The 25026-nt window shown below is 27.6% G+C and overlaps 1 protein-coding gene across 3 annotated transcripts in view; it reads left to right on the plus strand.

Moving 5' to 3' along the window:
- LOC148231529 (inactive dipeptidyl peptidase 10) overlaps positions 1-25026 on the plus strand; it is a 349615-nt gene that overhangs the window by 102061 nt on the left and 222528 nt on the right. The window contains exons 1-2 of one of the 3 annotated variants that reach the window (XM_088192821.1): positions 20091-20211; positions 23376-23623. The exons of the other annotated variants lie outside the window; for them this stretch is intronic. Of the exons in view, the coding sequence (XP_088048947.1) occupies positions 23477-23623 (147 nt within the window). The 5' untranslated portion in view covers positions 20091-20211; positions 23376-23476. Of the gene's footprint in view, positions 1-20090; positions 20212-23375; positions 23624-25026 lie in introns of those variants that run through there. 3 annotated transcript variants of the gene reach the window in all.

Here is a 25026-nt window from a genome sequence, read left to right on the forward strand (position 1 = left end):
ACGAATTGCTGATGAGATTTCTCTTTTTATTGTTCAAGTGGTCGTTATAGTTTCCTCTTAATTGGAGGTAGTTAAAAACCCTAACATATGTTTGATTTATTTATTGTAAATATTTAAAATGGTAACAATGGGGTTAAAATCTATTCCTATAATTCCCAAATATATAGTATTTTTAAATATGATTGAAAGCATATTTTTATATTTGCGAACACCTCTAAAACGTGTTCACGCCTTAAGAGTAAACACGGTTCAGTGTACTTCGGTGATCATAATAATATATGCAAGGTGGTTTTTGTGCTACTGAAATTTCTCTCTCGTTGTAAAATGTGTGGAGAAAATTTTTGTAACGAGTTGATGTTGAGATTTTTCGTGCCATTGTTCAAGTGTTCGTTATGGTTACCTCCAAACTGTGTATATTGGCGCTGGTAGTTAAAAAATCTCACATACGTTTTATTCATTTATTGTTAATCTTTAAACATATGTTAGCCGGATGGTAAATACAATTAAATAAGTAGTGAGACATCAAACTGAAACCAAAGTCTGTAAATCAGTGACATCCGTTTTATAAATTGTTTACTAATATTATAGCTTAAAATTATAATATGTCACTAAACATAATTTACTTAAATTTTATTTTAATTGCTTATCACGATATTTATCCTTAAAAAAAATCTTATTTGTAGCTACATAATCAATAAAGATAAATCGGAATCATAATTATTTAAGAATCATGATAGAAAATAAAAAATACTTGGGTTTATATGAAATTAAAATCTAGGTATTATATGTATTAGTCACTGATTTATATCCCTGGTTAATCGTTCTGGTACAATTTATCACAAAAGATTTTACGAATACGAATAATAGTCTATTTAAATCAACAATAATATGATTATGCCTCTCGGGTGTACTTTATAAGCGAAACCATTGTGGTCCATTTATTTTCATTTTAACGATCTAAAATACAATTTATAAGTAATTGCTGCTAAATAGTTTTTTTTTAAATACAATACTTTGCAAACTTCCGGGACACAGTTCTACTGGATATCCAGGAATTTAGACATGGTTGAAAGCGTATTTCTATATTTCATGTATTTTTGCTAAATTATAACATTTACCAGAGATATATTCTTTGTGTTGATCTTATTAGGTTTTTTGTATCCAGCAGATTTATAAGCTACAATTTCTTAAGCGATTTTTAAAATTACAATTGCGTATTTTAAATGGACTATTTAATTAAATTTTAGGTTGTTCATCACTAACATGGTTCTTATAAAATCTTTTGCCACATTTTAAAAAATGTGGCTTTACTTTTTAATTTATTATTATTGGCTAAAAAATAAAAAAATAAATTTTAAAGATTAATTATTTAGAATAATTTATATCACAAAAAACGCACAGTCAACTAACATTATTGAGGGCAAATAAGGATTGACACTGAATTTAAATTAGGTTTACAAGTTAGCATCGGTTCATCGTTCACATCCTTTTCAATGATGTTGCTGAGGATCAAATAATATCTTATTTGTCGGTAATCAAATATATTATAAGTTGCGTGTTAGATGGTCTATTTTAAATTATTATTATATAATTTTGTCAGAAATTATTCGACTAGAAATTAACTAAAAAATTTATAAATATATTTAAAAATTAAATACGAAATATCCGAGACTCGAGATAAAAAATCTTAAGTATTAAAACAAACTCAAGAATATGCGAGGATCATTTTCAGGGACGAGTCGAAACAGAAATTTTAATGGCCACAAACGGTTTAAGAGGTTTCGATTACAGTGATTAAAGTTTGTAAATATAACGATTTCTTTCAAAGGTTTGTTTGTAAAACGCCTTTGTTTAAAATTACGTTTTCTTATGTATATATAACAAAGGGGCTTTGAAAAGTTTTTAAAAGTTTCAATATTAAGTTTTTTGGGGGAAAATTAATCCTTGAAATTCTGTAAAAATAAACGTACTTTATATTAAATGAATGTCTTGAATGCTACATTTTTTTTAAAGGATGTGTTATGTATAAAGCTGTTTTTCCCTAATGTTGAAAAATAGATTACTAAATTTTAGAGTCGAAATTATCAAAATAAAATATGAAAAATGCTTTAGTTTTCAATTATGCTAGAAAAGATACTGAACTTGAATATTCTTTTGAATAACCTTGAATTATATTTGAAAGTTATTTAGAAAACCGAGTTAACAAAAAGTACTTATTCACTATGTTTGTGATCGTCGAAATAAAAGTTATTAGATATTTTATATTTATTATTATGCTTTGTCATTGGCAAAGGGCGGCTACAATGGCTTAGGTTATAAAGTATCACACGGGAGTCATATTCACGCTTCACTTTTTTTTATTCGTATAAGTCTTTGTATAAAAATTATACCAGCATGACCAGTTTAAGTTTCATATAAAACTTTGTGTTTTTTAAAATTTTTACCGCGCCTTCGAGATTTTTATTAATTATCATTTTTATTGATCATCGCAGGTGAAGTATACCTAGATTTTCTTAATCTCATGAATGAATATCGTGATAAATAATTAAAATCAAGTTTATGCTAGGTATATTAATTCTACTAACAATGAGCTACTTTAATTCATAGCGGCAAAAAATTATGTTCCGGCTTTAAATAATTTTCGCTAGACTAATTGCTTTTTCATGACCGATTATCATTAGATCTTGACATCTATATGTTACTACAACTTGACTTCAACTACTCTTGTTACTACAACTGTTTTTGTTAATCGATTTTATTTTATTGGGTTGGGTTACAATTGAATCAAAATTTTATTATATATATTTATACAACACAAAAATCAACGAGAAACTAGACACGGCTTACAAAGGGCGTTTATTTGGGGAGCGCAAACCCTCGGCGACGCGCCATGAGGTTTCGTAAAGTAGCCATTGTGAGCTTTCTTTGAATAATATTTAAATACGGGGTAGTCTTCAATGGGGGTAGCCGGTCAAGAAAAAATTTTGAACCATAGTGCCGAAGTAAAAAATGATCAACTGTCTGGCGTAAGAGCATTTTAGAAGCGCGCAAAAACGTGTTATAAACTAAGGATTTATGTTTTATTAAAAAGGTCTTATCACGATTTTTATCTTTTTATTTACTGAGAAACGTTTGAAAGCCGTGTAAAATTAGGTTCCAAGAAACTTTATCTTGTTCAGCGAAAGGTCGCAGCATTTTTTTAAACTTTTATAGTATTTTTTTGTATAAAAAAATAAAATAATGATCGATGTATGCTGATAGAAATAACCAGTATTTTCTTTAATTATATTGTTTTTAATTACTGAAACATAATAATATATATGTAATATGATCATATACGGTACGAAACCTTCGAGTCGAAACAGAAATTAAAATTCAAGTATATGCAAGTATCATAGCTCATCCTTCAGCTCCCTTTATTCCCAGATTATAATTGGAACGAATCCGCAGAACAATTTCAAAACGCCCACACAATCCGCTTATTCGAATCCCTCCAATTTAAGATCTGCATCTTGCGAGTGTCCGTTCGAGTGCTCTCTGTTGGCTCCCTAATCAGACAAGAGTCACACGGCGATAAATCAGGATTATGTGAATAGGGGGTCCAAAGTACCTTTTTACACGTGAAGAGAAGATTTTCTTCCAGTCTAAATCTCTCCATGAAAAATCGTCTCGTTTGATAATTTCAAGGGAACGTCTCGAGATCGATCATGCGAAAACTGTTTGTGTTGACACAGCAAGCGTTTTTAGATTTACTCTAAGGTCAACTGGGGCCTTTAAAGGTCAACGGGCGAGACCTTTGTGAAATTTATATATAATTTATATTTTTAATGTGTAAGTAAGAGAAATATTTTGGCTGATGTTTACGTCATGAATATGCGACGTGAGTCAAATCTGACTCGATACACTTATTTGTATTGTCAGAAGTGGAGTGGAAAATAAATATCTTTTAGACACCCTGTACTTGTGTGTGTAGCCAAAACGGATAGAAGTGTTTCGTCCTACTTCCAATTCTATTAGATTTACTGGCGTGACGGAAACAGGGTTAACAACTTTGTTGGTTTAAGTAGCGCTAACCGAGTAGAGCAAATTTTCAATAATAGATTAAATTTTTAATATTACGTTTTAAAATAAGACTATAAGATTACGTACTTCAAATCTGTAATTACAAATATAATAACATACATATACTGTAATTAATATTTTTTTTTAAATATAGATTTTATATTTTTAACAACAAATACTTTACTTTTTTTAATTCAAATTATTTTTACCGAGTAACTGGGCTTTTTACCGGCTATTTATGTAGCATTTTCGTTCTCAACAATTTTTTCGGGACCTGAAAGGTGTGATTTCGCAGCCAGTAAGACGCAGGTGGAAACTAGTGAGAATTTTATTAGAGTATATTACATATTGCGACAAACTATGGACGTGATGTTTTCTCTGAACAGTGGTAGAGAAGCTGGCGCAGGGATGTTGTCCATGGAATATCCTTAGAATTTTGGTTAGCGTGGCAGCGCTGGTATTGCGGAGGTTGATCCCTCTCTGTTATGGAGCTCGTATGGTGGGGTTGATCTCCATCTGGCGCGGGCGTCCGTGACAAGATGTTGTCTCTTCGAGTGTTAGCCGGAGTCTGCCAGGTGACTGCCTGGTGTCCAGACTTATATATCCTCATTTTCAATTTCATATATTTTCAGTTGTGGTAGTAGCACTACTTCCTTTTTTGAACTCATAATGCATGTAAAAGCTATTGCTATTAGGATTATTACACGATCGACTATTAAACTAAAAGTGTCCCTTTTAAAAAAATACAACGCATATTTAGATGCGCCTGAAATTATTACAATATTTAATACTTTTTATTTCAAGTAATAAATATAATTTAAAGCCATTACTAAAAATTTCAAGACAAATCATAAATTATCGCATTCTAGCGGACAATTACCATTTAATGGTTCTCGGAAAATATTAAAAAGTATTTCCAAGAGAATATGTATTATGTCGAGCTATATTTTACATTATAAGAGCTTTCAAACATAAATATATATTTTTATACTTATGTTGTATATAATATTATTTTTTTGATACAATATAAAATTTGCATAACCTTTTTTATCTTTATTATAATAGATGCTAAAACTTCGTTGCATTATATTGAAGCGCTACAAAGCGCAACCTAAGATAACCCCAATCTAGTTTGCTATACATAAGTATTCACATACGTCACAGGCAATAAACTAAAACCTTGCACTGCGTCGTAAAAGCGAAGCAAATAGTCGTAAATGGTTTTCCTGCAAAAATAAAATTTCTCGCTGTAAATGAGAATTTTTTATACCATCTGTAGAGATTAATCCAAACACGTGGCAGCGTAGGGCTGTCACTTTTGACAGATGGCGCCTGACGTACTTTTAAGGGTGGACCGTAAAGCATTTTATATTTATTTATGGAAGCGGAAAATTTTCTTTGCGGTAATTTTTAGCACTCGGTATTTAACGTGTTAATTTGGTTAAGGCAAAAAATGGGAATTTTGAGTGAGGGTTAAGTGATGCTATTTTTTTTACCCACCCCAACTTTCATAAAAAAATAAAAATTATATAAAGATTAATATTATTATTATAATACGTCGTGGTCTTCAATTACATTGAAAATCGAGTTAAACTTTTAAGGATTCGAGTGACTGTTTAACTGGAACAAATCTTACGGTCAACGTGAAAGTTACTTCTTCGGTATTTTAGAGATTATTTCGGTCTATTTAGCCAAGCTCCGCTAACTCTAGTTATTTCAAGTCCGAAACAAAATGGTAGTTTTGTGTAAAAAGTTTTGGTAACAATATAGCTTATAAGCCGTCAAAAACTGTGGGGAAGTTCAACGTCCATCTTAGCTTTTGATCCATCGACTTAAACCAGATACTTTACCATGTATAACGACGTAACAGTGATTCTCTAAAATGTGAAATTTGAGAATTTTACATGCTTGGCTATTTTTTTGTTAAAGTAAGATCCAACGGTTTTTGTGCAGCTCTTTCAAAGCTATTAAACTAGCACAATAAACGCGTAGAATTAGCCTCTGACAATTGACACGAGAGACTTGGGCTCAAATCCCATGTGTTTTATATTTTTATCGTGTCTGGGAGGTTAGAATTATAGATTATTATATACTTATGATTTTGATCGATCATCACAGATTAGATAGAACTAGATTTTTTTAATCATACATATGCACATCGTGATGATTAATTTAAATTATGCTAATTCTCTAATAATGAGCTACTACACTTATCGAAAATATATTGTATGTATATAACAAATATGTAAATATTACCGTTAATTAACCATTTGAGTAGTGAGTTAATAAAACGTATTTTTTCATAACTATTTCTGATGTTATTTATTAATTATTGTTTTAATATAGAAAAAACACTGATTCTCAACTTTATTTATTCTACGAATTTTTTGTGTTAGTATTTTTTAATAATTTATTTTAACAATTTTCTATGACTAAATTTTGCTTATTTATTTTATATATTTATTATATATTATTTGGGTTTGTGGATTTTAAAAAAAATAATACAGAGACTATTATTTATTATGTTAATTATTGGTATAATTTTCTATATAAATCATAAAAATAAAATATATAAATATCATTTTTTTAAATTTATTATCAGTTATATATGTGGAAAATGTCTGGCGTACCTCCTCAAAACAGTAAAAATTCAACCGCCGTACATGTACGGCGATATCCTCAAAAGGTCAACATCCGCGCGGATATGCTAAACGGTTTTAAAAAATCGATTCTCAGTAAATTTAAGAGACATACATTTACCGAAATTACCACGCAACGATTATGGGTGATCCTGTCGTTTCTAGTTTATATATTTATCTAGCTCACATATACATCATATGTCTAAATGACATATTTCATGTAGAGCCTCGTATATAATGTATATATTTGGTATTGTCATATTCTTATTAGCTTATGTTATTAATAGCTAATATTAAAAATGTTATTAGGCTTATTTATTGGGCAAAATATTTCTGACGCATTAATTTGCATTTAGTTTTTTGTCATAAATATATGATATTCTTTATGAAGTATTGAGGAATTTTTAGATAATTTTATTCTTAATGTGCATGACTTTACTTGATTTTAATTAGTGAGATAATGTGAATCTAGAAAAACATATTCTGTGATGATTAATTGGATTTCTGAATATAAAATAATCATTTATTTTGATATGCTAGATAGATAGAAAAACAAAAAAGTTTTAATGTGATTGGAACCTTGGTCATACGGGTATTAGCCATTGATTATATCACTGGTCTATCGTAGTGATTACATAATTTATATATTTTATATTATTTTTTATGCAAAAAACGTAATTTATTTAGCATAAAACGTTAATTTTTTACTCTTTTAGCGAGTCTTTAACAACTAAATTTAATAGGTAGTCCGATAATTTTTGATCTTTAAATGTCCCCAAAAAGATTATGATTGCCTGTGCTTATCTAAATGTAAATCGCAAATATTATACAATTAAGATATTGCTAGTAAATTGAGTGTACAGATAATTCGTATTAAGTTATACAATTCATATGGCAAAGTCTGAAGTCTTCGATATTACATCTTAGCTCTGCCTGATTTTTTAATGTTTTATGGAGATATATTCAGTTTTTTTAACTAAACACAACTTGAACGTAAAAATGCTCAAAACACTCCATGAAAAATATTGAAATTAGAATTTACTTTCAGACTGAAATAATTATCTCAGTTCTTTTTGTATATAATTAAAAATATAAAAAAAAAATATCACAAAAAGAATAATACAATATAAGACGTACACACATATTTAGAATTAAAATGTGTATTATTATTATTGTAAAATTATATTTATAGCAACCACAATTTTGAAATATAGTAATAAACGCTTTACTTATTTGTTTAAAAACCACTTAAATTATCTGTTTATAATTAATATTGCTTAAAAGTAAATTTAAAAGTTAAATTTCTTTGCATAAGTAAATATTTGTGTTATTTAAATTTATTTTTCAAGTAAATGAAATTTCACAGAAAAACATGCTTTATAAATATATTTATTATAATAATATAATAATTATATTATAAAGCTGTATTAATATTCTGTATGAGTTAAAATAAAATATATAATTAAGAAGTGTATAATAATTAAACCTTTTCATTGATGAATCAACATTTCTGCGATAAAGTATAGAAAAACTTTATGTAAATATTTACATTAAAAGAATAATACAATGTATTTACATATACGTTACAGTTGATGTGTATTACCAGTGAAAATATATTTACATTAGCATTTCAGTTAAATATAATAGGAACACATTTTCATCAGTAGAAACATAATATTTCTACATGTAAAAATATAATTATATAAAGTATATGCTATTTTTTTACTGTCATTTAACAAGCAAAAACGTCTTTTTGCGTATTTTTTAAAGCAAAAATTAATAAATAAAATCATATACGCTAACTATGAATTTCGTTTCAAAAAATATTTATAGGGTAACACATCACCTTGTAATGCTAAAATGTTTAAACCTAAATTTGATTTATTTAAATTATCCAAATTGAACTTTAGAAAAGTTTCTTAACTATCTATAGTTTTTTTTAATCAGACAGTAAAAATTTATCTTGAAATAGATTTCAATTTTACTGCTCAGTATCATTATAACTGTATTTGCTACCAAATAGATGATATTGTATTTACGCGTATTTTTACACAATTGTGAGTTCATATTATTCAATAAAATACTACAATATTTAAAATAAATGTAACCAAACCTAGAAATAATTTATTGAAAGTTCGAATACTATAGCTATCAAGTTGGGTTTGGTTAATTCGTTTAGGTTAGGTTAAAGTCGATGGTACAAATAGATATATTTGTACAATTATCGAAATTAAAAGTCAGTTTTTTGATACATTTTCACTGGCTTAATTAGTGAAATTATACTTCTAATAGTAATATGAAATTACATAAATTACCATTTCATTAAAAAATAAACATTCACCGAAACAAATAATATTTGGTATTTTATTGTGAAAAGTTTTTTATTTAATTTTCTCTGCAACCCTTTTTGTACCTCTAATTTACACACATAATAAAGTAGATATTCTTAAGCTATTAACTTTCAATTTACTTATCAAGGTAAAATTTTATTTATTTATTTATTATTTAGTACTACAGATAGGCCAACAGACACTTTAGCATGTATAAATAAAATAATATTTTTGTAATTATTTTAGTTTTTTATGTATAGTTTTCAAAAAACCAAGACATATTTTAATATAAAATAAATTTATTGTCTTGTATTTGTTTCCTAGTTTTATCTTTACAAATGTGAGCTCTTTTAATAACTCCATTTTCTATAAATATAAATTTTGAGCTTAAGAAGATATTATCATGTGTATTCTTTCTTCTAAAATTTCATCTCATGTCTGAGTGAGTAGTTACATTATTTAACCAATACATTTCAGGTATATAATTTATAGGATAAACCACAAAAAGTTAATGTTTTCGGTTCTTCATCAACAATTTATATATATTTTATGGTAACTCCTTTTCTCAAAAACATCAAACTAATATCAATATTTCTGCTTTTGATACAAAAAATGCTTTCTAGGTAATATTAGTAGTGCGCTATTTAATTCGTATTTTAATTTTATTTTAATTTTGTTTTTATTTTGAAAAATACTAAATAAATAGAATATTAAATACTTTGTTACAGGTATTTTAATATTTTATTATTTAAGTTACCTTTTCCCTAGAACATGATATTATTTGAAAAGCAGCTATATGCAATAACAGTAGTATAATAATGTAATGTACATATTTTTTATTACATTAAAAATTATCAACTTTTACAGATAAAATACTTCTTATATAACTGATAAAATTACGAACATATTCGTTGAAACAAAATTAGTTATGAGACTCGCAAAAAGGGTCTTAGAAAACTAATTAATTAATTTATGTTTGACTTTATGATAACGATTTTTTTTGCTTATTAAAATACGCAATTATTTTATTAAAGCCTATAAGACAACAATCGTTATTATAAAGTAAAAGAAACACAAATAAAGCTTATATATTTTGATCGGTATCCATTAACAGTTTCAAAAGCACTTAAAATTGGATCTTACTTAAACAGAAAGTACTGAAAGTACAAGCATATCTTAAATTCACATGCCATAGATTTACTAGTTTTAAATCATCGTTACACAGTGATACAGTTTAATGAGATACGTGTTGGATACATAACATCAAAGAGACTGATTCTGCACCAAATCATAAATTGGTCAGATGTAATTACATCTGAAAAATAATTTTTAAAATCAATTATTTTATAATATTAACACACTCTTACGCAATATAGCTTTAAAATTTTAAATAGTTTAATTTATTATTATGGTAAAATAAATTTGTAGTATTTAATGATTATCAAACTATTTAATTTAAAATAATAATTAAAATTAAATTATTATATTAAATAAAATGTCTATTAATTAATTAAATTTTATTTAAGGATGTTGTACTTTTTTTAATTCTGCAAGTTGTATAAGCTTTTGTTACCATAATATCAGGTCTAGATTAGTAGTCACCTGAACTTAAACATTTAAACTCGATCTTCTAGATGACTTAAAGACTACGTGAATCAGTAGTTTGACGATATGATACATTATTATGACGATAATTTATTGTTTTTCTCAACAGCGTAAAATAAGCAATTGTGTATCTGACTGAACATATTTTACATTATTTGAACAAATCCCCTAAAAATACGATACACATATCCGCCAAGTAGGTATCAACTTTAGGTTAGGTTATCGTTACGCCAACACGATTTTATTGCTTTTGACGTGAATTTTGGCCTTCTGAGAAGTGATATTTGTTTTTTGCCTCCTCTATTGACCAAAATTTGGTTTGAATATACTTTGATTACCCCTCTTATGTTAGAAGATCATAGTAATATCGGTAAGGATAGCTATCATAATTTTGAAACATAGTGAAATATCGAAATGCAGATAAATTTTGAAGCAATATGTAAGATGTCTGTCTATAATTATTCTTCAGCTTATTTTCTCCTGTGAGATGAGTTGGCTTAGTTTGTATTTTAGACTTTTGGGAACTTTAATTAGGTTAAGCTTAGGTTTGAATAGCAAATAGACGTTTCGCAACTGTCAATTTAAGTTTTATAAACATTTTAGCAGCATTAGTTGCCTAAAGTACATCTTGAATGAATCTATTTTATTTAATAATTTAATGATCAGTAAATATATATAAAAATAGTATTTCTTCTATATTGTATGAAATAAATTCAATTTTGGCAGAATTACCAGGAAGTTAAATTGTATATTTATAATATAAAATAGTAATATATCAATTTAAAACATATAAAATATTTTTTTTAATTATAATTGTTGATTATATACTACTAGAATTTTTAGGTGGAATTTTTTTTATTAGAATTAATTTTTTCGAATTGAATAGAATTCAATTGATAATTATTAGAAAAATATAATAATACTAATGTTTATATATATAATTAAAATACTTAAATTATATTGAATTTATTATTTAACATATGTTTTATTTATTATATTATTAATTTTAAAATTTATATTTTATTTAAAATATTATTAATTTGGACATAGGAACTGTCAGTTAAAACTGATATCTAATACGAGTGGGCAAAGTACTCTAAATGGTTAAATTTTGATATATAGTAGACTCCCCAATAACACGGTAAATTCGGGACGTGCTATTTGGATGCGTGTCGTTGGGGGATTAAAAAAGTCTCGAAATACCTTGATTATTCGATCTGAAAATTCAGCTCAAATACCTAAATTTACTGCTAATAATTTACATTCCTTGAATATTTTCTTTCATTTCTAATATTTTTTGAATGTACAAAAAACAAAAACGTCAACAATAATTTGCAAAAAAATGGTGTCAAAAAACTACAATCTGTCCCTATTAATAAAATTGTTTATTGTGAAAGTACTACCTAGAGAGTTAGTACTTTTAAAGGCAATGTTCCGCTCCTTTTATTTCTTGTATAATATGTATAAAAAAGGGTTAAAGAAACTTATACATTATATATATCAGTATATATATAATTGTATTGAGGTAGGGTTTTTTTTTATAAATATATTCTTACTATGAGTCGGACCCCTCAAGAGAACGGGCCCCGAGAATTTGTCTCCTTTCCCTACCCTCTTGGTAGGACTGCACATTAAAATTTGTTAATAGGAGTACAATTTTTTAAATGAATACTTTTTCTTTTCATTGAAATTTTATTTACCTCGTTATATTATATATTCTGCAATATAAAAATTGCACGTACGAAAAAAATGGAATACTTTTTGAGAATTGAGTAATTTTGGTATATTTTTTGTTTATTGAAAAATTAATGGGAATATAATTTTATTTTTTGTATTTTGATTGTATTAACAAATGCATTTTTTCTAACGATTAATATGTATATAGACATTTTTTTCACCTATTATTACGAGAAATATTTATTATTGCACATACATGTACTTATTATTGCACATTTTTTTTAACGTTGTCTTAACCTAACAGCCAATTCGTTATAACGGCGTAAACATATAACAAATATGTAAACAAACATAATGAAATTATGTCTGTTTACATATTTGTTATGGGTTTGAATTATTATGGGTATTAAAATTTATAATCAATATATCACTGTTATTAGTATTTATTATTAGCGCATTTAAAAAAAATGTCTACTAAAAAATTAGAGAATTTTTCTTGAATAGTCAGTTCCGTTGTAATTTAGTTTTTCGTTCTCTTTATTTTTATAAAATATATTTTTACAGCACTACATTACAAAAGCCATTATCTTTAATCTCTCTCTAACTCTTATACATATATAATATAATCATACTTAATCATATTATTTGAGTGTCACTATCAACGCGTCTTAAAATTTATGCTGAAACATATTTTACATTCGAAATGTTATGTAAAGTGCGTACAATTCGAAATGTAATATGTAAAATTCGAATAATTTACATTACGGTTGGGGTATACGTGGGGCTGTGACTCTTATATCCGTTTTCCGTAAAGTCTCATCTGAAAACGGAATTGTAAATTGGAACATATCGACACATGGATCCGCTCACCTATACTTCTAAGTTGTATGAATATGTGTCTCGTGAGCAAAAGGTCTATTAATAAATCTCGTTACCGCAGGGTAGACAAAGACTGAGGGATGTTTCTGGCGGGAGGCGAGCGGAAAATTAAGAATTTTAATTTGATAGAGTCGTTAGGCGGAAAACCGAGTCTCGCTAATGAATGCCAAGGCGGTAAAACCGCCCCTAGCAGCCGAGAGATACATACGCAAATAGTGCACCTATTAGAGCGCAAACTATATTTTTTATTTTCAAATTACTCTGAATATTCTAAAAAAGTCCCGATTGTTGAATTTATCTAGATCACACCTAAGTGCTATGATAAGTCCAGGTGAAAAATGAATCAAAACGTCTAAGGCTGAAAGCGACAAGAAAATGAAACGGATGATGAATGGTCTCAATGAGGCAAATTCTTATTTATTTTATACGAAAAGTGTCTAGATAAAGCAAATTAATATAAATTTAATAAACGGTAAATGTTTTAAATTAAGCTAAGTAGAATTAAATCACTGTTTTTAAAGTAAAATATTATATTTTATATACAATAGATTACTCTGACCTATATAAAAAATATAATGGTTGTGTAACCATTCACGTTGAAAATATAAATATGAAAAATAAAACATAAAGCTTGTGAGTACCAATGGTTGCCGATCAATGGCGTATTGTTATTGAAGTATACGCTATTGTTTGATACTGTTCCAACTTAACAAGCTAACAAAAATATATTTCTATACATATAATGATTAATGTAAATGTAGTTATTTCCTCTCGGTTTTTTATAAGTATATAAAATAAATTAGACATATTCATAATAATACTAGCATCGTATCGGTTTATAGATAAATGTATAACTAACCCGAGAATAATATATGTATGCTTAATTAAAATAATTCAATCTTCATAACTGATATTTGACAGATCAGCGTATTAAGAAGCTGGATAGCACTGCCATAGGCAAGTTGACTAGTGCGGATGAACTTAGTAATAAAACCAGTTGCTACTAGATGATCAGAACTAGGTTACCCAAATACACGCTCAAATTAATTACCCGGTTCTCGGGTATTTTTATTAAGGAACCAGGTACCCGGTTCATTTTTGACAACTATTATATTCTGACCCGGAGTTCAATATAACGAATATTATATATCTTGAATTTTGAATTTTATCTTGAATTTTAATCATACATTTTTGATACTTCGCTTATCACTACCTACTCTGTATGCAGCTGTGATTTTAACGGACTTTTTGAAAGCCCCGAATATCGTTGACGGAAAAGGCTTAACTAATCTCTAAATCGGTTTTGCAAAATAAAAAAAAAAGACGAAGAACTTTGCTTCCTTAAAATCGTAATGTTTGATTAAAAAAAATTAAACATTATATTGAACTGAAAAGGATCGGATACCCGTTAAAATTTGCTATTTCTCGTTTCATTAAAAACACGCGGGTACCCGGGTGCTTTAAATCTCCTTTAAAACTCTTATTCACTAACAAAAGCTGTTCGCAAATAACATATAAAATAGTTTACAAGAACTTGTACATACATATTACCATACACAAATTTTACTGCAAACTATTCATTACATAAAAATGTTTGCACCTGTTTTATATTCAATGCCACACGATACAATATTGTTAACTTTAAACTACTTGGAAAAATTAGGTCGGATACTTTTGAATTACGCCCTAAAAAAATCCATATAGTCGTGAAAAAATTTTTGTTATATATAAAATGATTAATATTGGCTGTGACTTATACAAGCATAATATCTTAAGACACAATCTCAAGATTTTCATACATTAATAAGTTGTTACGTTCTTCGAACACTTTAATTAAGTTCAACTTTAAACAAGTGTTCAACTTTGAAGCTCGAAAAACAGTTTTCTGCTGCATAATAGTTGTTATACAGGATGGGCCATAAGTCTTTGCACTTTTGAAAATTCAAAAAAAATGCCATAGAGCATAATATAATGAACGTTTATTTTACTGAAAGAACATAGTTCTAAAACACTCTATGACACAAAGCGCGTGGGATGTTGGCTATCTCTTACCGAATATTTGCCTTAAGTTGGGTTATTGTGTCTAGTTTATTTAAGTAAACACTTCTTTTGAGATATCACCATAATAAAAAAAATCAGGAGGTGGCAAAAATGAGCCGCGGTGACCATGGTATGTTTGCACGTATAACAGGTTGCTAAATCGAACACCAATTGGATCTTATACGGGTGTAGTTTTAAGTCATTCGACGCAAAGTTGACCTTGGTATCGCTATAGCAGCAGAACGCTTGCGAGTCCACAAGCCTGATCTTATCGTACAAGCGGCATTTTATATGCTTCTGTGTTATTTAGCGTTGAACTAGTCCCCTTAAATTTCCTGAGCAACGATTTAATTAATTTAACACATTGATTCACATTATATATTATGTAGTGAGCGCGAAAAAGGTGTCAAACAATCACATAAAAATCGCTGTTACTGTAAAACTGTTTTACGCGAAACGATCTTTGATCCCTCGTAAAGTAAACCATTACGACTAAATTTCCAAGGAGTAACTTTCGTTCGCTGTCACCTATGCGCTCTTTCTTTGCGCGGTTTCCAGTCAGAAGCGATTTAAAAAGTGCAAAAACTCACGAAACACTATATATGAATATATGTATGTATTATATAAAATGACAAAAATAGTTTTAGTAAGTAGTTTCATATATTAGATCAGTGATGTGCAAACCATGCTTACCAAAAGTCACAACAACCCCTCAGAGATTGAAAAAAACTTTTTTAGGATCACAAAATTCTAAGAATTTTTTTAAAAAAAATTAAGGCTTTTATTCCACAATAATAAAGTATAAAATTATAATATTATACAGTGAGAGCAAACAAAAAATAGCACTAATAGCCGCTGGATGTAGTGCCAAGCGACGCGACGCAGATCGCGTACTCTTACAAGACTGAGAGAGTACGCGACCTGCGTCACGGGTTTAGGTTTCATGAAAATAATTGGCGCATATTATAGATTAAATTAAATTTAAAAAAATACAATTATAGAATAAAACAGCTTTTGTACAATAAGTTCCTAGTTAAAAGTGAATGGAAATACGTTGTAATGTTTTTTTATAATATTTTTTTACCCTTAAATTATAAAAATTTGATTTATGTAAATGCGTAATTAAAATTAACTCCCGCATGCGAATTGTAGCGAAAAATTACGTTATTAAAATTATTCATTTCTGTGATGGCAGTAAGGGTGAACGAGATACAACCCTAATAATAGCCACCAGATGAAGTGCCAAGCGACGCGATAAAGATTGCGTATTCTTTCAGTCTTGAGAGAGTACGCGATCTGCGTTTTGGGGGCTAGTAATAAAAATAGTCGACTCGCTACTATTATAGATAATAAAAAGCTGTTATACAATAAATTAATAGTTTAAAGTGATAATATATATTTATTTTATTAAAAATATATATTTATTTTGTGTAGATGCGTAATTAAAATTAATCCCTGTGTGCGAATCATAGCGAAAAATCATATTTTAATTATATTATCCATTTCTATGATGGAAGTAAGGGTGATCAAAAGCAGCCTTTATAATAGCTATTAGATGAAGTGCCAAGCGACGCGACGCAGATTGCGTACTCTCTTAGTCTTGAAATGAAACTAGTTTACGCGCCACTATCCTAGACGATAAAAATCTGGTATATATAAATTATTAGTTAAAAGTGAATTAGAATACGTTGTAATATTTTTAATGGTGTTTTTTTTTAATATGGAATAATATAAATATATATTTTATTTGTGTAAACGCGTAATTAAAATTAATCCCTGTGTGCAAATTTCGTTCATTGTTTCCCCGAGGTGTCATGATTCCGACTGCAGTATTAGCATAAATTAACTAGAATCGCTAAATTCCTTGCGCAAACATTTCATTGTCGATTCGAGTTGATAAATTCCACAGGGAGCGCCTGAAAAAAAGTTTCCCGACACATTCACTATAATACATATCTTCTTACCCTCGAAGGTGTATATTAAAACAAATCCACTTATACAACTGTGGCGAAACTTATTCGAAAGTTTATGTGCTCTATCGTGGATTTAACGAATTTATGAGAGTGAACAAAATTTATTGTCTATCATATAAAAAGCGATACTTATGTCAAGGTTATATAAATTTGTGAAGATTCTCTGGATGTGTGTTTCTTAGATAAACATATTACAAAGCTTTTTGGTAAACTGGTGGATATTCATTGACTTGAGCAATAGTTGAAGATATTTACTCTTAGGACGATTATTTGGTTTCTGGTCGGCAAGAAGATACTTTTTGTTGTTATATGTCAATTTAAAACCTGTTTCATAATTATTCATTTTTCAAGTTCTCTCACAGCTCTCGGTTATTTTTTGATTGCATTAGCATAAAATGTTGCAGGCTTTGATGCAAATATATTTATAGTCGCTTTTTTATATTGTCATGGAAGCATTGTATCGATAGAATTATTTATGATTGTCAGAAAAAGCAAGTTCTAAATAATAGAACGGAAAAAATAAAAAAATTCTTGATTTCATCAAGAGTCAATTTCGACACATTGAAATGCGTATTTTGTTAAAAAGTGCAAAACATTTTTATTTATTTGTGCAATCGATCTAGCTGATCATAATATAAGCTTACTGTTAATGTTTGGCCAGGTTTAAGAGTTTCATAATGCACAATCTCTTTGCAATCCCATCATACACACAGAAGAATTTTTTTATAGTGAGCCTAATTTCGTAGTAGGTTTTGCTACTTAGGCTTTGGATAAACACTATCTTCTACGATGATTGTTGTCGTACGGTACTTATTTTAAAATACAGTTATTGAATGATCGATATAAGGTTACGCTTGTGATATGCGGACACGCGCCGACTTGTTTCCTTCGTTAAATTTGTTTGGAATCCATACACATTGTTTCCAAGCCTTCCAAATATTCTTAATTTATCTATGTACTGTTAAATTGGACTGGTTTAATTTCTCAGCAAGCTTCTATCAGCTTGCTGAAAATTTAAAATTAAATTAAATTAATATTTTAATTAATAAATTAAATTAAATTAAAAAAAATGTATGAAAAATTACGATATCAAGAATAATTCTGGTCTCTCACATCAAGAATTATTCTGATATCGTAATTTCTCATACAATTTTTTTAAACTATTTTTGACATTTCTGGATATATATTCATTAACAAATATTTTAGTAGCTTTAGTTGCTATTTTTTATAAAAAAAATTAAACATGAAATTACATTAAATTAAAAAAAAACGATATCAATTTTGAGATTACCAAATATATACAATTATCATCAAGAGTAGTCATTCAGTTGTACGATAGATTTTTGCAATACATTAATCATGCTGAAGGATATTATATAAAAAGAGTGATCCAATTTTAGTTCTTGAACTTTTTGATAGATATGTATTTCATTAATTATTAAAAATAATATTAATTAAATGTCCGTCTCTGTATTTTTCAGTATAGCTATATTTTCACTAGTGAAGTCTAAATACATTTTCACCAGTAGATATATATATTTTTACTAGCGAAAATATTATTTAGCTAATAAGTGCTAGTGAAATTATATGCTGCTCTAAAATGATTATTAATGAAATCGAAATATTAATAAAACGACCACTGACTGGCTATTGTCCCCCCCTTCTGGAAAAACATGAAATGGCGTCCCTTACATACATTTTCCAAGTCAAAATACATTTTCACCAGTAAATATATATTTTTGCTAGCAAAAATATAATTTACCCGACAAGCGTCAGTGAATTATATACTGCTAACATGGCTATGAAACTCAATTTGACAGTTGCAAAACGTCCATTTGCTATTCAAAACCAACTTGACCTAATGAAAGTTCTGCTAATTATGGTAAAAAATACAAACTAAGCCAACTCATCTCTCAGGAGAAAATAAGCAGAAAAAGTACAGACAGGAGTTCGATCACGAATATTGTTCCATGGTTTGTCTGCACTACGATAATACCCTATGTTTTAAAAATATGATAGCTATCCTTACTGATATTATTACAGACATGATATTATAGTATTGGTCAAAGTGTATTAAAACCGAATTTTGGTCAATAAAAGAGCGCAAAAACAATTATCACTTCTCAGAAGTCAAAAATTCTCGTCAAAAGCAATAAAATCGTGTCGGCGTCGATGCAGTGACGACGGCGACGGCACGATTTTATTGCTTTTGACGTGGATTTTTGACTTCTGAGAAGGGATAATTATTTTTTTGCGCTCTTCTATTGGTCAAAATTTGGTTTAGATGTGTCTTATTTGATTTTCACTAATTGTACAAAGCAAAACATTGTAAAAGACTATTTGTGCATATTTTTTATATGCGAATGAAGCATGTAGTCCACAAAATAAAAGATACAAAAATTTGTTACTTTTGTTAAAAGAAGCACATTTAATATGTTTGTGGCAAATATAACTAATCTTTGCCTCTGTTTCTAAAAATAACATCTTTAAATAAGATTTATTAATTATTTTTTTTTTTAAATCAATAAAATATGAATTTTATTGATTTAAAAAGAAGTCAAGTAGGTATATCTAAATAAAAGTAGTTCAATTATTTATGCATTTTTGAATTACATAATTATTAATACATTTTCTTTTATTCTGAGGTCATATTTTTATTATTGTCAGGTTTCCATGTTTATTTGTTCTGTTTTTTGGCAAATATGTTATCCGAAACTGAAGCTTGATTTCCCATGGGACCCGTTTAAGCGGTCGTAAATCTAATTTGCGTCCCATCAACGCACATGTAACTTTAGGACAAAAACTGCCGACATCCTTCACGTACTGCCATTGTGACTCGTAATTGAGGTGGAATAAATTAGAGCAGAATGCTTGCATCAATGATTTCAGAACGTTTATATATATTTATGTAAATATGTGTTTTTGTACATACATATCGATGTGATAGTCTGATTTAGTGTAATAGTGATAATAGGCATAGTTGAATTTTTGGGAACAAATTTATAGGTAAGTTCAACTTTTTTGTTTCTTAAGATCACTAACATAATATATAAGTGTTCACACCAACGCAAAGATATCGCTCAAGTGGAGCATTGTTTTCCAAAATTGTGTATAGAAACATATACTTTAAGTATTTTCTTTTTTATCAATTTCAGACTTTTGATTTTGCAGCATTAACATGTAGTATATAACATATATTTTTTCAAAGCATAATAATTTTATTAGAATATTATGATTAATAGATTGCCTTTAAAATATTTTTTTATAGGGTTTAGCAAATAAAGTTTTAAATACATGCCAATAAACGACTTTTTGGTTGATATCAGCAGCAAGTAAAATTTTTGCATAAACAATAATATTCAATACCTTTCTTTTCTATTCGATAATTCCAAAAAGTATTTTTTTAAAATGCCATTTATTAATTATAAATAATAATATACATAATATTTATCATAATAATTATGTCTGACTTACCAAATTAAAACACATTTACCGTGTTGTAACGCATTAGGATTATGCCTGTCAGGTTACAACAAAATACTAAGAAATGTGGATTATCCTTGCAGAGACATATTAGGTTTGTTAAAAAATCTTATTATGTCCGTCAACCATAAAAGCTTTTCCATCACTTGATTAACCATTAAGGGATCTGAAGAACTATTTTACTTCTGCTTTTATCGGTTTTATTAGGATTATCTCAGTCGATTCGGCGTAGCTCTGCTTAGCGCAAGCTAAACAACTCATTATTTTTTAGATGAAAAAAGTGATAAAATAAATTTATCATATCTAATATGCTATTAAGAATTAAAGAAAGTTTGGCGTATTATAATCCTTTGTCTAATATTAATAATTCAGGGCGGAACCAGACTCTTTGTTATTGCCTGTCACAATTCTTTGGCGTGTATTAGACAAATGATAAATTTAAAATTAGTTTATTTGCCAATGTGGTCATCTTTTATATTCAATGTGTGATTACAAATTTCTGTAGAAATTTAGCAATATATTTGCGCACCGACCTCTTGTCTCTGTTAAAGTAAGATCGTTATTATTTTGCAAGTGCTATAAAATTGTTAATGAACGTCCGCTTCAATACAAAATTCTGTCTGTTTACGCCAATAAAAATTTATAAGGCTTATTTCTAAGCAAAACTTATTTCTAAGCAAATTTATAAGGCACAATTGAATTATTCATATTTCCTTTTTTTGCCGGTTATTACATAAATTTTCACGCAAAATTGATCGATAGTTGCAATAAGTATTTCATTCCAAATTTTTAACATAAATAAAGGTTTAATATACTTTATACTTTTACAGTATACTATATATTTTTATAGTTACAATTTTTTTTACTGCGTAATATTTTTGCGGTAAAGAATACATACACTATTGTAATAAAAATCTATAAAACTTTTGTAGCACGTAAAAATTATAAAAAACACTGTTTTGAAAATTTGTACTTATAATGCATTTGAAATAATATAGTAAATAAGAGACTTCCAAGCCTTCCATTTTGTTTGATTGTGTATTGAACGGATTTTTAAATTAAGGTGAAATAAATACAGTTTTTATTTAAATATATAACCTCGCATTATTTTAGTAATTACTGTATTTGAATAAGAATTGAGTTATTATTATTATTATATTTAAAGATGCTGTTGTTTTATATTTTTAATATATGATTTTTGTCAACATAAAAACTTTGTAAGAAAGATTTTAAGTTTATTTTTTATAATAGTTTAATACATATTATAGATAATTTTTTTAAATATTTTGTATACGGAATTACAATATACTTAATATATAATATACAAAATTTATGAGTTTAATTTAATTTTTTAGCTTTTTTCTTTTTTTTTGTAGCGAATATAAAATTTTTTTTATTGATTTATTATATGATTTCTGTATTGAAAGGTTTTTTATTTAAATTTTTATATTATTTAATATTTTTGATAAAATTTTTGTAACGTAATTTCGTTTCTTCACGATTTTTTAAACTTTATTTTTAATACAGTTTACAAACGTTTTAGAAATTAATTTACTTTTCCCCTTTTTTATTACGATTTTTCCTATATTTTTATATATTTTTCTAATTTTTAATTTATTTTATTTACTATTCATAAACGTTTTATAGTTTATTTTTTTCTTACAGATTTTTCAAATTTTTATTTAAAAGTTATCTTCTAAAAGAATAGCAAATCAGATCATTAGACGAATTTGATAGAAATATTAAAAACAGATATTTTAAAACATTTAAATATTATTACAACTACGGCATTTATCTTTTTCTCCAGTTTTCTGATATCCTAAAAAATGACAAAAAATATAAAAAATCATTTTTTTGTTTTTAATAAAGTTTAATTTTTAATTTCGAACATATTTTTACCTCTTTATTATTTTTACTATGGGTTTTTTAACAGAGTAATGCTTTTTTTTATATTTTGAATTAACGCCATTTAATAAAAAAAATAGGCAAATCAGAATTATGTAACATATTTATAAGATCTATTTTTATAGTAATCAATAAAACTAAGTTTTTATTTATCCCTAAAAAGTTTTATATAAATTATATTATGTATAAATTATATTATGGTTTGAAATAAGCTGCTCTATTTGTATTGGTTAAACAATTTTTAACAATTATGGAAGTGTTGGAATGTTCTGCACTAGATGCAATTTATTTGTTTATTATTATTGGTAAATTGTAGCTTATTGATTTAACATTATAAAAAATATAAGTGAACATAAATTACCAAGTAAAAAATATATATTATTACTGGTTCGTTTCAAAATCTAATTTTATTTAATAAAAAAATATCGTGAGATGTAATATTTGCAGTAACATTTCAGGATATAATGTCAAAACATACATTTACTGTTGCGTTGGTGTGAATTTACATTTAAGTTATCACTATATTTATATAGTTATCTCAGCCTTTAACAGTATACGTTGTTCATATTTTGCTTAAAACGCAAGAGCTTAAATATCACAATATTTTGTGAATAATTTTAGCTCAATAAAGAACAGCTAAAAAATTTCAATACATCGTTCAACGATGATGTACGGTTTATCTATTATACCTTGCCCTATTGCATATGTATTTACACATTAATACATTTGCGATCTATAAGGCAGTAGGTAATCTTATATACACACACACAACAATTTCATAGGAACACATGGAACACAGTACTACAAATTCGATGCATTCGCGGGACCAAAATGAGTACGCGTCGTACCGACGGCCTCGGCCATAATTTGCTAGAGTGAGGCCATGAACTACCAGATGAGCCGGAGCGAAGATCCCGGCGCGATGGAGGCTGCCGCTGCCCCCGTGGCGGTCATCTCAGGCACTGAGGGCGAGATGGACGCCCTCCTGCTCGGGAGGACGGGGGTGAGACATTTTGATCACTACAGACACGTATGTACAACCCGTCAGTGGATATATACTATTATTTACCTTTACTTTTGCTAGTAGACACTCCCTAGATACCTTTAGTAGATACCTTTGCTACAGATTTGGAAACGGTGGCTTCTAACATTGTTAAACTCACACAATCAGGCGATTCATGCATTCAAATGTAAATTATTAGCAATTATATACATTTATAATTGTTCTATGAATGTATAATTTAAGTAAAAATACTATCCAGTATTTCAGTTTCATTCTGCTTTGCATTGGCATGTTTTTTTAGTTTAATTGTGTAATTTCTACTTACTTTTTTTATATAAATATATTTTATAATAAATTATAAACATATTTCAAAAACAGGTTGTATTTGTCAATTTATTTAGGTACTTTAAAGCATTAGGATTTTAGCTCTCAACCGCAAAAATAGACCTTGGAATTTAAAAATAATAAAAGTAAAGAAAAGTCTAAAAATAACGGAAAATTCGTGATAAAAAATTCCCTCCGACGCAATTTGATAAATATTATTAAAAATATAGATTGCACACGATGTCGTAGCCAGATGTTAATTTAGCAATGGTATGACCGTTTATTTCCTTCAGGCTCAGATAGTATAATTCAATTAAGTACGTGTGTACCTAGTTATATAAATACAACCACAACGGATTATTTGAAAAAAAATTTGTACATATACAATTTTGAGTTAGGCTAGGTTAGGCTACGGTATAATGTACCCTAACCTAACTTTATTATAAAAAATTCTCTTAAAAATTATGAAACATATACTTTTATTATTTGTTTATTGAAAGTTTTATAAAAATAAGGGAAAATTCAATTTGACTTTTTCGCTAATGAAGGTGTTTTAGGGTGGAACTAGACTTTTTGTTTTGTCTTATAATTTAACATAAGACTTATTAGCACGTGTATCTGCAATTTAAAATTGTATTAATTTTGTAGTCCTAGTATTTACATGGAATATTCAATTCGAGGATATATGTTTATAAAATGACTTTGTAGTTTTAATGTTATTTAATATCATTAAAACGAAATGTTAAATCTATGTATAAAATTCGTTACGAAAAGTATTTTATTTTATTTTTTAATTGTGTATTGCATTGCTAAATATTGATAAAATCTAATGTTAATTATTAGAAAAGTGGTTTAATATTTTAATTTTTTTATTTACATTAGATAATTTATTATCATAATTAATTATAAAATAAATAAAATTTGGTAGAGTTATATATATAAATCAACAAACAATCAATTTAAATAAGATTTTCTTAACTGAAATTTAACTTTAAAACTATATCAGATAATAAAAATATTGCCATAGAAATAAGATGATATTATAATGATGTATGAGTAAACGCTTTTTTGAGCTACATTATTATATTTTATTTAAAAGCATTGTT

This window comes from Plectrocnemia conspersa, unplaced genomic scaffold (genome assembly GCF_051122295.1).
Source record: "Plectrocnemia conspersa isolate PC_06_02 unplaced genomic scaffold, ASM5112229v1 ptg000009l, whole genome shotgun sequence".
In the NCBI taxonomy this organism is placed as follows: Eukaryota; Metazoa; Arthropoda; class Insecta; order Trichoptera; family Polycentropodidae; genus Plectrocnemia; species Plectrocnemia conspersa.